At 44.6% G+C, this 14,764-nt stretch overlaps 1 protein-coding gene across 2 annotated transcripts in view; it reads left to right on the top strand.

Moving 5' to 3' along the window:
• tlcd4b (TLC domain containing 4b) overlaps positions 1 to 12,448 on the top strand; it is a 36,707-nt gene extending 24,259 nt beyond the window's left edge. For both annotated transcript variants that reach the window (XM_084071691.1, XM_084071690.1), the window contains exons 4-7: positions 6,331 to 6,389; positions 7,613 to 7,707; positions 8,999 to 9,072; positions 11,765 to 12,448. In XM_084071691.1, coding sequence (XP_083927817.1) covers positions 6,331 to 6,389; positions 7,613 to 7,707; positions 8,999 to 9,072; positions 11,765 to 12,128 — 592 coding nt within the window. In that variant the 3' untranslated portion in view covers positions 12,129 to 12,448. The remainder of the gene's footprint in view (positions 1 to 6,330; positions 6,390 to 7,612; positions 7,708 to 8,998; positions 9,073 to 11,764) is intronic.
• Positions 12,449 to 14,764: the final 2,316 nt, after the last annotated feature.

Here is a 14,764-nt window from a genome sequence, read left to right as displayed (position 1 = left end):
GTGGCCAAATTTGTGGCCAAAAGTTTTGGGGGTCCTTGACATGAAAAGGTTTGAGAACCACTAGCATAAGGAAGCTATATAAATTCCCTCGCATCACTTCCTTCTGTTATTATTTTTGCCCCGAACGCACCGTACAGGCAGACCAAAGGCTCTTGTCGTGTTTTGTTTAGCTTTTTTTTGTTACGCCTTTTCTTTCCTCCTTCTTATAAAAAAAAGCTTACTCCCACATCCCTGCAGTAACCAGTAGCTTATTAGCTTAGCACCAGCGGCGGCGCAGCGCTACATCATGTGCAGTCTTAAGTATTAATGGTGGCCTCGTTGCGACACGGAGGTGGTGTAAGCGTTAATTCTCTCTCCGGTCAATCAGATTGGGTTGCAGCATCGTTAAGAGCGGTCACACGGCCGTCTGCCGTAGCCGGAGCCAGCCACAGCGCTCACAACATGTCATTCTGTGTCGCAGCAGCTTAGCAGGCTCGTGTGCGCACAGGCGTCTTTGTGCACACCTACACAATTGTTTTTTTTACAACTGGGACACATGCACCGTGAATGGTACTTTTTATATAACGCCTTTATCCAAAGTGCATTACAATGTCATTCACACACACACACACACACACACACACACACACACACACACACACACACACACACACACACACACTCACATTCACACCACGCACCAACCTAGCTCAAGGGCACTTCGACCCGGGAATGGAACCTGGAACCTCTGCCTCCTGAGCCTCACTAACACACTGTTGTCTGTCAAGGAGGAAACGGACTCATCCTTAAAAACCCACATATTGTGTTCATATTACGTTCATTGTCGCTGAAATGGCGGTACAGCACTTGCATGCCCTGCCATTACTGTACCTTGACAACTAAAGCATATTACCTGGTCAATAAAACGATGATTTAAAGAACATTTTTTAAACCGTACCTGCACCCTTTATACGGCATATCTCAATCGGCTTGATTGGCCGTGAAGTAGAAACGATTTAACATTGTGTGTGTGTGTGTGTGTGTGTGTGTGTGTGTGTGTGTGTGTGTGTGTGTGTGTGAGAGCTATTGTTTTCTATTTTTTTTTTAATGGGACCATTGTACATTGTATAAGCCATGGTCAAATGGTTAATCAGGTGTAGACCTGCTATTTTGGCCAAATGGCCAATATATATATATATATATATATATAGGGCTGAAGTGGTTAATGTATGTTTTGTAATAATAATCAAAATCTTCAAAGTAAGTAGTAACTAAAGTTTTCAAATAATTGTAGTGGAGTAAAAGTACAATAACTGCCTCTGAGATGTAGTGGAGTAGAAGTAAAAGAACAGAAAATTGGAGATATGTGGTGAGGCTTTAGGGGAGAGTGCTATGAGCCTGCCAACGCCCTGGCAACGTCGGAACAGAAAAGTCTGTAGTTCCCGTTCATCTATAGAGAGCAAACTTCATAGCCTTCTGAATCTATCACCTGGCGTGCACGCTGAACAGATTGGCCATAGTCCAGAGAGTCCATAGTTAGAATGTGGAGTGGTTTCAAAGTTACAGTGCTTTAACCCATTAAGACCGGGAACGCATCTGTGTGTCATTTTTAGATTTTCTTTGGGCTATTCAAAAATAGCAGATCTACAAGCTCATAGCGCGGCACCGAGTGCCGCGCTATGAGCTTGTAGATCTGCTATTTTTGAAATCTCATGAAAATGTGTGGAAATCTTTGAATATATATATATATATATATATATATCAATTTTTTACTCAAATCTTTGCTTCTAGGGGTCCCTGGAATAAAATATTTTGAGATGGGGGGGTTTCACGGATAAATACATCATTTTTGAGAACCACTGATATTATAGCAACATTAGTTTATAATAGCCACTTTTTTTTTATCTTGAAAATTTGTGCAAATCTTTGAATATATATATTTTTTTAAAGCGAACATTTTTAACTCATGTTACAACTTCTGGGGGTCCCTGGAACAACATGTTTTGAGATGGGGGGGAGGTCCACGGCCAAATACATAACATTTTTGAGAACCACTGATATTATAGCAACATTAGTTTTTAGATTTAGACTACATTTGTAGAATCCCCCAGAAGCAAAGATTTGAGTTACAAATGTTCGCTTTAAAAAAATATAAATACGGTATTCAAAGACCCACGATTTTTCCAAAAAAATAACAGATCTACAAGCTCATAGCGCGGCACTCGGTGCAGCGCTATGAGCTTGTATATCTGCTATTTTCGAATAGACATCTTAAAATGACACGGATGCAGTCCCGGTCTTAATGGGTTAACTGGATTAGACTGATGTGATTATCAATCGGCCTTTGGACTCTGCCACGCCAGCGCTGGCCTTCCCGATCGCTCTATCAGGGCTCTGTATCTCAGAGAGGGTGTTGCTCAGTCATATCTTCAATGGCGTATCTTTATATGCCATTGAAGATAAGTGCGTTTGCGAAGTGACGCATCGTGATAAGCGAGATAGCACAGCACTCGGCTGTTTGCTACGTTGACCAATTAGATTAAATGAAGCCGTTAACTGCTTTATTACTAAACCCGTGGCCAAATTCTAACTACACAGTCAAAGAAATGGAACCAAAATGGACCCGTTCGGGGTCTGTTTGTTTCTGTTTGTGCACGTGGATAAATGAACACTGAGGATTTTACGGCGCATGCCGAGTTTGGTCTGCGTGAATTTGACATCTTCTGCATTTAGCTGATGTTCTGATCTAGAGCAAACTACGAAGACAGAACTTGCTGACTTGCTCAAAGGCACTTTGACAGATCACATGGCTGTTGATGGATTGATTAACTGGCATGGGACTCAAACCCGTTTTAGTTGACACAACTTGTTCTAGCTACTAATATAGAGGCCGACCTCCCACCTAAACCCTGTCTCTCCATGCATCATGTTATCTTACCATACTTGGGAAGCATTTCTCGTCGTACTACTTCAAAAATAAACCCAAATGGTTGCATATTCTGTTCTCTAAGGGCGGCAGTGGCTCTGGAGGTGGAACGGCCGCTTGGGAATCCGAAGGTTCCCGGTTCAATCCCGGGGCTGTGTTACTCTCGAAGTGTCCTTGAGCAAAACATTGAACCCGATGACCTTTGCATGGTTTCCTGCGCCGTGTGTGTGTGTGTGACATTGTAAAGCGCTTTGGATAAAGGTGCTATATAAATGCACCATTTACCATTTTATCTGTTCAGGTCTGCAAACCAGACCCATAGAAAATGGGAGTGGGTGGTAAGCATTCTTTCTGCATTTTTCGCTTACTTGTTCAGGAGAATATCCTGTCTTCAAACTACACTTTCTCTGGCAAAAACAAGAGTGTTTATACTACCAGTGGTATAAAGTAACTAAGTGCATTTACTCAAGTACTGTACTTAACTACAATTTAGAGGTATTCTTACTTTACTGGATTATTTCCAATTTCAGTACCAGTACTTTTACTTGTACTCCACTACACCTCAGAGGCAAATAGTATACTTTTACTCCACTAAAATTATTTGAAAACATTAGTTACTAGTTCCTGTAGATTTTTATTATTATGACAAAACATACATTAACCACTTCAGCCCTACATACATTTCGGACATTTGAAAATAGCTGATCTACAAGCTCACAATGCGTCGCATTGTGAGCTTGTAGATCTGCTAAATTTCAAAAGATTTGTATACATTTGAAAACTTGTGAAATGGGGCATTCTGATATTCTGTTAAAGTGAGACCTCGCGCGCGTGCATAATGCGTATTTGAATGTGTACGTTTTATTGTGCGTGCCCCAGGCTGCCAGCGCGGCCGGTGTACGTTTACACAACTCACAGACAGAAGCCATGATCCGGGGCATTGGCCACGCGACACTCACTCTGCGGCCCGGTGGAGAGAGGCCAGTGTCGGATGTCCGTTGAACCGGAGAAACGGCGGTTGCATTGTTGTTTTTGAATGGCGCCGTTTAGCAGATGCCTTTTTTTTTTTTAGCCCAGGTGCACCTGACGAGCCAGGGACCCACAGCTCCTTGGGGGGGGGGGGGGTGGTGGGGGGCGGGGTGTCGCGGTCTCAACACGACCGCTTAACCCATTAAGACCTGGAACTTTGTCATTTTTAGATGTGAGCTAAAAAAGCATTATTTTACACTTTGGGCTATTCAAAAATAGCAGATATACAAGCTCATAGCGCGGCACCGAGTGCCGCGCTACGAGCTTGTAGATCTGCTATTTTTGAAAAATCGTGAAAATGTGTGCAAATCTTTGAAATATATATATTTTTAAAGCGAACATTTTTAACTCTTTGCTTCTTGGGGTCCCTGGAACAAAATATTTTGATGGGGGTCCGCGGCCAAATACGTATCATTTTGGGGGTCCTTGACATGATAAAGATTGAACGCCACTGATATAGAAACAAACGTTTTTCAGAAAACTGTTGAGATTTAGGAGACATGTAGAATCGGCTTCAGGTCTCAATGGGTTAACCGTTCATTCACAACTTTCAGGTCGGTGCCTTCGGTGGTGAAGGAAGCTCTCAGGTCTTATTACTGAGGTGGAACACTTTTTTTGTTTTAAAGGAGAAATAACCAGCTCAGTGACCTTTGTGGTTATGGTGTCTATTTTTGTCTATTAGATCGCAGATATACAAGCTCATGAGCTTGTAGATCTGCTATTTTTGAAACATTTTGAAAATGTGTGCAAATGTTTGAATAATATCTATTTTTTAAAGCGGACATCTGTAAAATATTTTGTTCCAGGGACCCCAAGAAGCAAAGATTTGAGTTACCAAAAAATATCTATTCAAAGATTTGCACAAAATGTTTCAAGATTTTTCAAAAATAACTAGCTATTTTTGAATAGCCCAAAGAATAAAATAATTGTTATAGTTCAAATCTAAAATGACACAGATTTGGATTAAACAAAACATACCATGAAGGTTTTCTTTTTTTTAAATTATATTCTTAGTGTTTTTCCAATTATGTATGGGCCCACTTGCAATACCCTCAGGGCCCACAGGTTGAGAGTCACCGGCGCAATGTACATATGAACAAACGACTGCTTAAAAAGTCTTCTCGGGCGCATTAGCCGTGTTGCGTACAAACAGTGGCGTCGACGCGCCCTCCCCGGGCTGATAGAGGGCAAACAGAAGGCCTTCCTCTGTCAACATTTGCCGATGTGCTTTGTCAACACGTGGCTCCGTGCAAACCGCCACTCGCCACCAGGTCACCCAGGGAAACCAGGCTACAGTATAGCTCCCAAAAAAAGACTTTAACCCATTCAAACGCATCTGTGTGTCATTTTTAGATTTCTTTGGCTATTGAAAAACAGCAGATATGCCAATTTTATTTTATTTTTTATCTTGAAAATGTGTGCAAATCTTTGAATATATATATATATTTTTTTTAAAGCACTTTTAACTTAAATCTTTGCTTCAGGGGATTCTACAAATCTCTTCTAATTTATTTATTTTTTACTTATTTTTCTATAATATCAGTGATTCTCAAACTTGTTTCATGTCAAGGACCCACACATTTTCATGATATTTTGAAAATAGCAGATCTACAAGCTCATAGCGCGGCACTCGGTGCCGCGCTATGAGCTTGTAGATCTGCTATTTTTGAATAGCCAAATATATCTTAAAATGACACAGATGCGTTCCCGGTGTGAACGGGTTAATCAGTGATTCGGTCATGACTGTGTGTTTGCTCCCCTCACACACACATGATGTGAGTTCTTATTATACACACGCGCTAACACGTGGGTGTCACGCACCGAAAATAGCAGATCTACGAGTTCACTGTGGGTCGCGCTGCGACGCATTGTGAACTTGCAGATTGGCTATTCTTTGGGTGCGCGACACCCACGAAGTGAAAAATCTGGCTTCCAGTCCGCAGCGTTGAGCTGTAGTGTGCCCGCGGGCGGAAGTAGATTACCAACGTTGTTTGTAGATTGCTTTAGATTTCCCAGAAATGGCAAGAAGCTTTTCCTCCCCTTCTTGTTTACATTGAGCAATAGCTCACAGTGTTGCAACTGTTCTTTTTTTTGTGTGTGTGTGTGTGTGTGTGTGGGGGGGGGGGGTGGTAAGCTGAAATCAGTAACTTTTATGTCCTACCTGGGATTATCCAGGGGATATGTTGCGCTTATGAGCTTCAGACGGGGCTACTCGTCGACCGGTAGGTGTCCTACCCGACACCACCAGGGTCTTAAGCGTCTCAATGGAAGAGTCCGGAGGCCGCCTGCCAATCACTGCAGATGGTGCTGGTTATATTGTGTTAGTATACTCTGCTATACGGATTAGTTCAAATAAAGTTGTTAATTCATTCCGCCTTTTTCCTTTTTTTCCACAGGGGGGATCCCAACCTGGTCAAACTCAACGTAGCCATAACCTGTGGTTATCTACTATATGGTGAGCGGTGTATTTTAAAACGCAAATTCAACAGTCTTCATTAGGGCTGCTTTTCCCTACTGTAGGCTCTATGCACAGCAGCCATATTGTGAAGAAAGGTGTTGCCAATGATACTAATGAAGGCTCTGTTCCATTCTGGTCAAACAGAGTCATGGTGCTGATAGTGTCAGTGTGCATGTTGGCTCACTGGATATCACTCTGCTACACCGGTGGGTTTAAAATTGGGGTTCAGGGACCCTCATGGTTCCTTGAGGGGGTTCCAAATGGCCCCTTACAGGTGTGTAACTCTGAGAGTGTACAAATGGACCCGTAAGGGTCCATTTGGTTCCATTTGTACACTCTCAGAGTTATGGTGGTCATGGAAATTAAAAAAGTCTGAGAACCACTGTGCTACACTAAGTGGAACAGAGCCTTCATTAGTATCATTGGTAACACCTGTGAAGGAAGTGATGATATGGCTGTTGTGCATAGAGCCTATTACGGTTAATGAATAAGCTTGTATATACCGTATGTATAGTGAAAATAGCAGGTCTACAAGTGCACAACGCGTCGTGACTCGTGATGCGACGTGTTGTGAGCTTGTAGATCGGTGTTTAATCAGACTAATTGATTGGGTTGATCACGGTAAAATATATTGTGTCAACTCATTGATATGCAAGGCTTCTTTTTTTTCTAACCTTCTCGATTATTCAATGAACTTTACAAGGTAGACAGGGATGTGCGAGATTAAGATATTTTTCGGATCTAAATGTCAGTTTGGCAGTGGTGGGGAAAAGTACTCGCATGTTTTACTTAAGTGAAAACATCAATACTACAATGTAGAAATACTCTGTTACAAGTAAAAGTCCGGAATGGAAAATTGACTTGAGTAAAAGTACAAAAATAATGGCATCAAAAATAAATGTACTTAAAGTACCAAAAGTAGAAAGTAGCCATTATGCTACAAGCTCACATCTACGAGCTCACTTGTGAGCTTCTAGATCGGCTATTTTCAAATGGCCGAAATGTGTATAGGGCTGAAGTGGTTGGTGTATGTTTTGTAATAATAATCAAAATAATCATCTGAGATGTAGTGAGTAGCAGTAAAAGTACTGAATATTGGAAATGCCTCAAAATTGTACTTAAGTACACTACTTGAGTAAATGTACTTAGTTACTTTACACCATTGTTTTTGAATGCGTTTTCGGTCTGCCTTTCAACCTTCTCCTCTCTTCCTCTCTTAGACCTTGTGCTCCTGGCACGCAACTGGGGCACCATGGGTGACAGCTTTTTCGTCTGTCACCACTTGGCGGCGCTCTACGCTTATGGATACGTCCTGGTGAGTCCACGCTCTCCTCGAGCAGCTTAAAAACACTGCTTCAATGTGAACTTAACCTGAGCAGCTAAAACACTGCTTCAATGTGAACTTCACATGCTTGGAAGTAGTTGACAGTATTAAAGGTAGGGTAAGTGATTTTCTTTGCTTAAAATAAGTGTTAAATAGCTTTATATTCTGATAGTACTCATTGCTATAGAGTGTTTGTTCAATAGCAGAGTCTCCATGTCTCTCCAGCTCTTTAGTTTAACAGAAAATGCATTTTCAGGTCAGGATGCCAATTTTATCCAATCAGGATGGAAAACGTGGTGAGGATACAGATTAAACAAGTGACATTGGAAGTGGTGACACAAAGAAATGAGCAGACAAAATTGGAACTGGAACACTATAAAAATGAAGCCAATAAATGGGTACTCTCTCCTGATTGGCTGAAATGTTGTCACCTACCTGAAAATGTTTTTTTTCTGTTTATTACCGAGCTGGAGAGACAGGGAGACGTTTACTGAACAAAGACTCTAGCAATGATTACTATTAGAATATAGTGCTTTAACCTTTTAACAAAAAGCTTATTGTTTTAACCAAAAAATATCACTTATCCTACCTTTAACACATCCACTGCCAACGGCTAATCTCAGAACGTCCATCGTAGTGCCAAGCTATTTCTTACCTTTTTTGTTTTTTTGATTCCGTCATAGGCCCCACTAAATCCGTTTAAAATCCGCGTTCATTTGGTTCGACACAAACACGGGACCCGGAGGAACAAAACGCTGAAAACCGTGCCGCGATCCGACACTCCGTTTTGGAGAACGAGAGCAAAACGCTACAATGGGGGATGCGGAGAGAAAAATCAACAAGCCGAGATAATGGCGTCCATTGATCGCTAGACAGGAAACGGAGGCGGGACAACAACCGGAAACAGTATTATTTCGTTTCCGGTCCGCCCCCTTCGAAACCGGAAGTGCAAAAAAAATCCGGAATCTGCACCTGCACGATTTAACATGGGAAAACACCTGCCCCGTAGGACTACGGGAACGGCAGTTAACGGTTGGATTTAACGGCCCGTAGGACTACGGGCCTGGCAGTGGATGTGTTAATATCCACTCAGATATTTTATGCAGTGTATGGTTGCTGTCAGGTGGAGACATCCAAAAGTGTTACTTTTTCAGGAAATGGACAAAAATAACCTGTGTTCCAATCAATGGATTGTGCCCAACAGTGACGATATTCATTACAGTGCTATGTCTATTTGTGGTAACCTGTTTTTTTTGTTGTTTTTTTTTCATTTATTTTGCAGACCCAGGGTGTGCTTCCCTATTTTGCCAACTTTCGTCTCATCTCAGAATTATCCACACCTTTTGTGAATCAAAGGTAAAGTGGTCCCGGTGCCTGTCTGTCTATTCTTGTATCAAATGCAGAAGTTGCACGCGGTGTCAGCCGTGCCATCCGCGTCTTGCCTGGCTTTACTTACTTAGCCAGGCAAGACGGATTAAGAACAGATTTCTCATTTACATTTGTGGCCTGGCAAAGGGTAAGGCCTTTTTGGGGGAAAGGAGAAATAAGGGGCTAAAAGAAATCAGGTTAAAAGCTAATAAAACGCAAAAGCACAGTAAAAGAAAGAGCGCAATCAATATAAAAACACAATAAAACATACATTTACCCACCAGCTAAGAGACCAGCTTATTTGATTTAATTTGATTTGGTAGAAGACATGGTAAAATCACAATATAACACATTAACCCGTTAAGACCTTTTTGATTTGAGCTAAAAAGCATTATTTTACACTTTGGCTATTCAAAAATAGCAGATATACAAGCTCATAGCGCGGCACCGAGTGCCACGCTACGAGCTTGTAGATCTGCTATATCAAGAACATTTTTGCAAATCTTTGAATACATATATTTTTAAAGCATTTTTAACTCAAATCTTTGCTTCCGGGGGGTCCCTGGAACAACATATTGTGAGATGGGGGTCCGCGGCCAAATACATATACATTTTGGGGCCCTTGACATGAAAAAGTCTAAGAACCACTGATACAGCAACAGAGGTTTTTTTTCAAAAAACTGTTGGGATTTAGAAGACATTTTGTAGAATCGGAACCTCAGGTCTTAATGGGTTAAAACATATACTCGTTGCCAACTCACAGTTGTCAACAATACACATGGGGAGTGACCTCCCTGGTCAATGTTTGGCTATTGATAACAAGGTACTAGGTACTTCAGTGGCAAAGCCACACAGTACCAGGAAACTCTGTATGGCGAACTGGCTGTGTCAACTAGCAATGCACCATGCTAGTCTAGCATGGTGACACCGGTTCTCAGCGTAAGGTTCGATAGGAAAAGCTGTCTCGGAGCCTGCTGGTCCAGGCCTTGAGGCTGCGGCACAGCTTGCCAGATGGTAGCAGCTGAAACAGTCCATGGTTGTGGTGGTGGTGGTGGTGGTCTAGGGGGTCTTTCATACTACCGCAAGGCTTTACTGACACAACGGCCGGTGGATATGTATATCCTGGATGGATACATCCACCGACGCTCTGGGCCGTCCGCACGACCCTCTGCAAAGCTATGCGGTTGAGGGGAGCACGGTTCCCATGTCAGGTGGTGGAACGAGCATCCAGTTAGGATGCTCTCAGTGTAGAAATGTGAAAAGCCTTATTTATATGTCACTCTGTGACGCGTCGTGAGCTTTTAAATCTGCTGTTTTTGATGCGTGACACGCAAACAAGTATAAATCAGGTGTGTTAACCCATTGAGACCTGGAACGCATCAGTGTCACTTTTTGATTTGAGCTAAAAAAGCATTATTTTACATTTTGGCTATTCAAAAATAGCAGATATACAAGCTCGTAGCACGGCACCGAGTGCCGCGCTACGAGCTTGTAGATCTGCTATTTTTGAAAAAAAATTGAAAATATGTGAAAATCCTTGAATATATAAAGCAAATATTTTTAACTCAAATCTTTGCTTCTGGGGGGTTCCTGGATCAACATATTTTGAGATGGGGGTCTGCGGCCAAATTAATATTATTTTGGGGGTCCTTGACATGAAAAAGTTTGAAAACCACTGATATAGAAACCTACGTTTTTCAGAAAAAAACGTTAGGATTTGGAAAACTTTTGTAGAATCCGAACCTCAGGCCTCAATGGGTTAATGGGGTATGTAGGAAAGACCAACAGACCCCTACGTACTCGCATCAGCGAACACCGCTCTAACATTAGATGCGGGGACGAACGCAATCCTGTGGCTCTACACTTTAAACAAGCAGGCCACAGTATTAGTACGTTCCGTTATACAGGCATTGAAAAGGTGTCGCAACCTCCTAGAGGAGGCAATTTAGAACGCCGCCTGCTACAACGCGAAATGTTTCATATTTATACTCTAAATACTATGGCGCCTCATGGGTTAAACGAGGAATTCGACATCAAACCTTTTCTGTAACATGTATACTAGTCTTGTATTTTAATTGTCTTTTTTTAATGTTTAATGTTCATATATATCTGACTGTGTGGTCTCTGTTTATTGTACAGCTTTGTTTATACATAGTGGTAGACTGGTATTTTGTATGGGTATAGACAATATTTACTGCAAATGTGTTCCTCTTTCCTGATGGCCACCAAAGAATAATGGCTATTCTATGTAATTGTCATAGGTCTGTGTTAACTTGTGAGTCATAGACTCTCAAATTGGGGTGTTGTCCCCGGGTGCTTGCACTCAATGATCAGTGTATCCTGCCTGCCCTCCTCTGTCTTTTTATACCAGTCTCCTCACACTTCTCAGTATACCTGACGAAGGCCACACGGCCGAAACGTTGTATCTGACCGCTAGCTATTCATTAAATCATCGGGAGCATTAAGACGGTGTGCGGACTCTTTTTCTTTATTCATATTTGTTCAGTTGGATCCAGCACCCGTTGCAATTTTTAGATGTGCGTGCATCACCTTACTGCTTTAATGTGTAAAACGTCCTCCATAACAGAGTGCATTCCATCCTTAACAGAAACGCGTATATACCATAGAGTTCACCGCCGTCTCTCTCTCTAAAATCCTCTCTCCTCCCCTCCCCGCCCAGGTGGTTCTTCGAGGCGCTGAAGTTCCCCCGTCAGAACCGTCTGGTGGTGGTGAACGGCGTGGCCATGGCGGTGGCCTTCTTCCTGGTGCGCATCGCCGTCATGCCCACCTACTGGGCCAGCGTCTTCGCCACGTTCGGCACGGAGGCCTTCGAGCGCCTGGGCACCGGCCCCCAGGTGGCCTGGATCACCTCCTGCATCGCCCTGGACGTGCTCAACACCATCTGGATGTACAAGATCACCCGCGGCTGCTACAAGGTCCTGACGGGCAGCCGCGGAGGAGGTGGCGGGCCCCGCAAAACGGCGGAGGCCGCCCCGCCGCCCGCCTCCGACAAGCACAACCACGTGAACAACCACACGGACTAGTGGAAGAGAAACCAACGGGGGGGGGGGGGCCGGGGGGTATAGCTGAGCAAAGGAGGAACGGATCTCCCAAGTACTGATGTCAGAGAGTGGCGAGGCGTCCCTCCTCCTCCCCAACACACACACACACACACACACACACACACACACACACACACACACACACCTCCTCCTCCTCGCCCACCGCTCCATCGACTTGAAACTTGGCTAGCAGGGTGTCGGGGGGCGAGAGACCCACCGGAGGCCTCCCTCCCTCACACACACACACACACACACACACACACACACACACACACACACACACACTGACTGGCAGAGTTTCCGTGGACAGATTGGCAGCCTGCTGTGTTTTGGTGGGAGTCTACGAGGCAGAGGGTGTAACTGTTGTTGACTTAATACTCATCTATTTATCATCGCTACTAGCCCCCCCCCCCCCCCCCCCACAGTATCCATCTCTCTCTCTCTCTCTCTCTCTCTGTATCTTGCGTCTGACCCCCCCCCCCCCTCCTCCTCTGCTCTAGACTTCAACCAAAGCCCTGTCATCAGAAGTGCCTGTGAACAATGCAGGAAAAGCAATAATTCGTAGAGGGAGAGTCATCGAGTCAACCCCCCCAATTAAGCCCACCTTTTGGAAGTCGAGCAGCTCGTTTTCAAACACACACACACACACACACACACACCCATCCTACGTTCTGGAAGTCCTCCTTGTGTTGTCCCGTCCATGCTGGGGGGGTGGAGCGGGCGGGTGGCCCCTTCGCGTTTGGGCCCCGCTCCGGCAGAAACCTCGACGCAGACCGAGCGAAAGACACCGTAATGCCTCTTTAGACAGAACACACTCTACCTGCTGTGGCCTCCTTCTGACACACACATGGCGCCTGCCTGCCCTGCCCTGCACCGCCCCGCCGTGTCCCCCTCTCTCTCCCCCCCTTCTCCTCTTAATGTCATCTGGATCCGGGACGGGGAAGGGAAGGGGAGGTGAACGCCAGCCACCAGTCTAAGCGCCGCTATATGTGACCCGCACGGCCGCAGGGGGTTGGTTTTTATGAGAGTATCCAACCGATCCAATTAAAACAACAAAACACACACGGTCAGCTTAGTACAGCAGATTAAAAGAAACACGATACCAGAGAGAGAGAAGATGACGAGGACAAGCGGACGGCGGGGGAAACGATGATCCCAACTGTCCCCCCCCCCCCCCCCCCCCCCCCACAACGCCGGACGCGTTTTGCCTTTTCAGTACCCCCCCCCCCTTACCCCCCCCGACAGGCCCACATTCCTGGTCAGGGCCCGTTTTGGGCTCGCGTCGAGGTGAGACGTTTTTTTTTCTTCTCCGGGGACACTCTTTAAGATTCATTTTTATTAAGTTTGACTTTCCTCGGTTAATCCAGTGTGTGTGTGTGTGTGCGTGTGTGTGCGTGCGTGCGTATGTGTGTGTGTGTGTGTGTGTGTGTGTGCGTGCGTATGTGTGTGTGTGTGTGTGTGTGTGTGTGTGTGTCTCCCTGCGTCACCCGGCCATTAAACCCACAAGGCGCCGGGCGGACGTCACAGTCACCACAACCTCCCTCTGCCTCACTGGTTAGACGCCAACTCTACCCAGCCTTATCTTCTTTTTTTTTTTCTTTTTGTTCTTTTTTTTTTCTTTTTGGTTCGGTTCAGTTCGGTTCTACCTCGCCCATCCTCCCCCTATAAAGACTTGTTCAATCCCTCCATGGTGAGAATGATAAAAAACAGCCTTCTTTTTTTTTGCTTTTTTTCTTATAAGAGGGATTTTAACCTTTTTGAAAGAGAATTTCTCCCCCATTATGCCTTGTTCAGTGGGCCCGAGACACTTTAATACTCTGTTTTTTTTCCCTCTCTGTGCTAAACTGGATCTGGCGCTTTTCCCAGCCAACGCCGCCAAACAGGACAGCTCTTTAAACCGTTAAGTCCAATTCATGCTTTGCCGCACGACGGTGCCGCGCGTCGGAAATGGCACCGACCTACAAGCCACGCGGCGCGTTTGCGGGATGCGACGCGTCGCGTGACTTGTAGGTCTGCTATTTCCGGGCGTGCGGCGGAGCATAAATTAGGCTTTACTCACTACTACACTGTGTCTATTGTGTCTCTTACGAAGGCACCTCTTGAGGGGGACGGGACGGGGGGTCTTTTAAGCGTCCCATTTCTCTCCGTCGTTTCTCAGACATTTCTGGGAGAAACCCCATGGAAGGCAGGTTTCTGGCATTGTCCGGCAACGGGGGGGCGGTGTTTCTCCTAGCTTCTGCAAGTGTGCGTGTGGAAATGTGTATTTTTGCGCGTGCACGTGCATGCCCGGTGTGTGTGTGTCTGTTGCCTTTTCTTTTTTTATATAATTACACAAAACACCACATGGTGCTCTTCCCTCTGCAGAATGTCGGGTGTAGAAATGCTAGCAATGTGACATTAAAGGAAAAAACAAGTGTTTAGCATAATCACATACGATCAACTCATTTCTACACCCGTCTGAGAACAGGCACGCGGGAAGTCGGCCCGCCGTCTGTGTGGAAGGCAAGCTGGCGTCCCGCTTGGTTATTTTCTGTATGAGCTGATTTGATCAATTGAAATCATCGCTGAGCGCATGGTAAAAAATTAACTCTATTTTTTAATGCCTTAGTAAACACAGC

This window comes from Gymnoscopelus microlampas (genome assembly GCF_963454915.1).
Source record: "Gymnoscopelus microlampas genome assembly, chromosome: 11".
Classification (NCBI taxonomy): Eukaryota; Metazoa; Chordata; class Actinopteri; order Myctophiformes; family Myctophidae; genus Gymnoscopelus; species Gymnoscopelus microlampas.
Note: the sequence above shows the minus strand (reverse complement) of the source record. Positions and strands in the feature narration are given on the sequence as shown.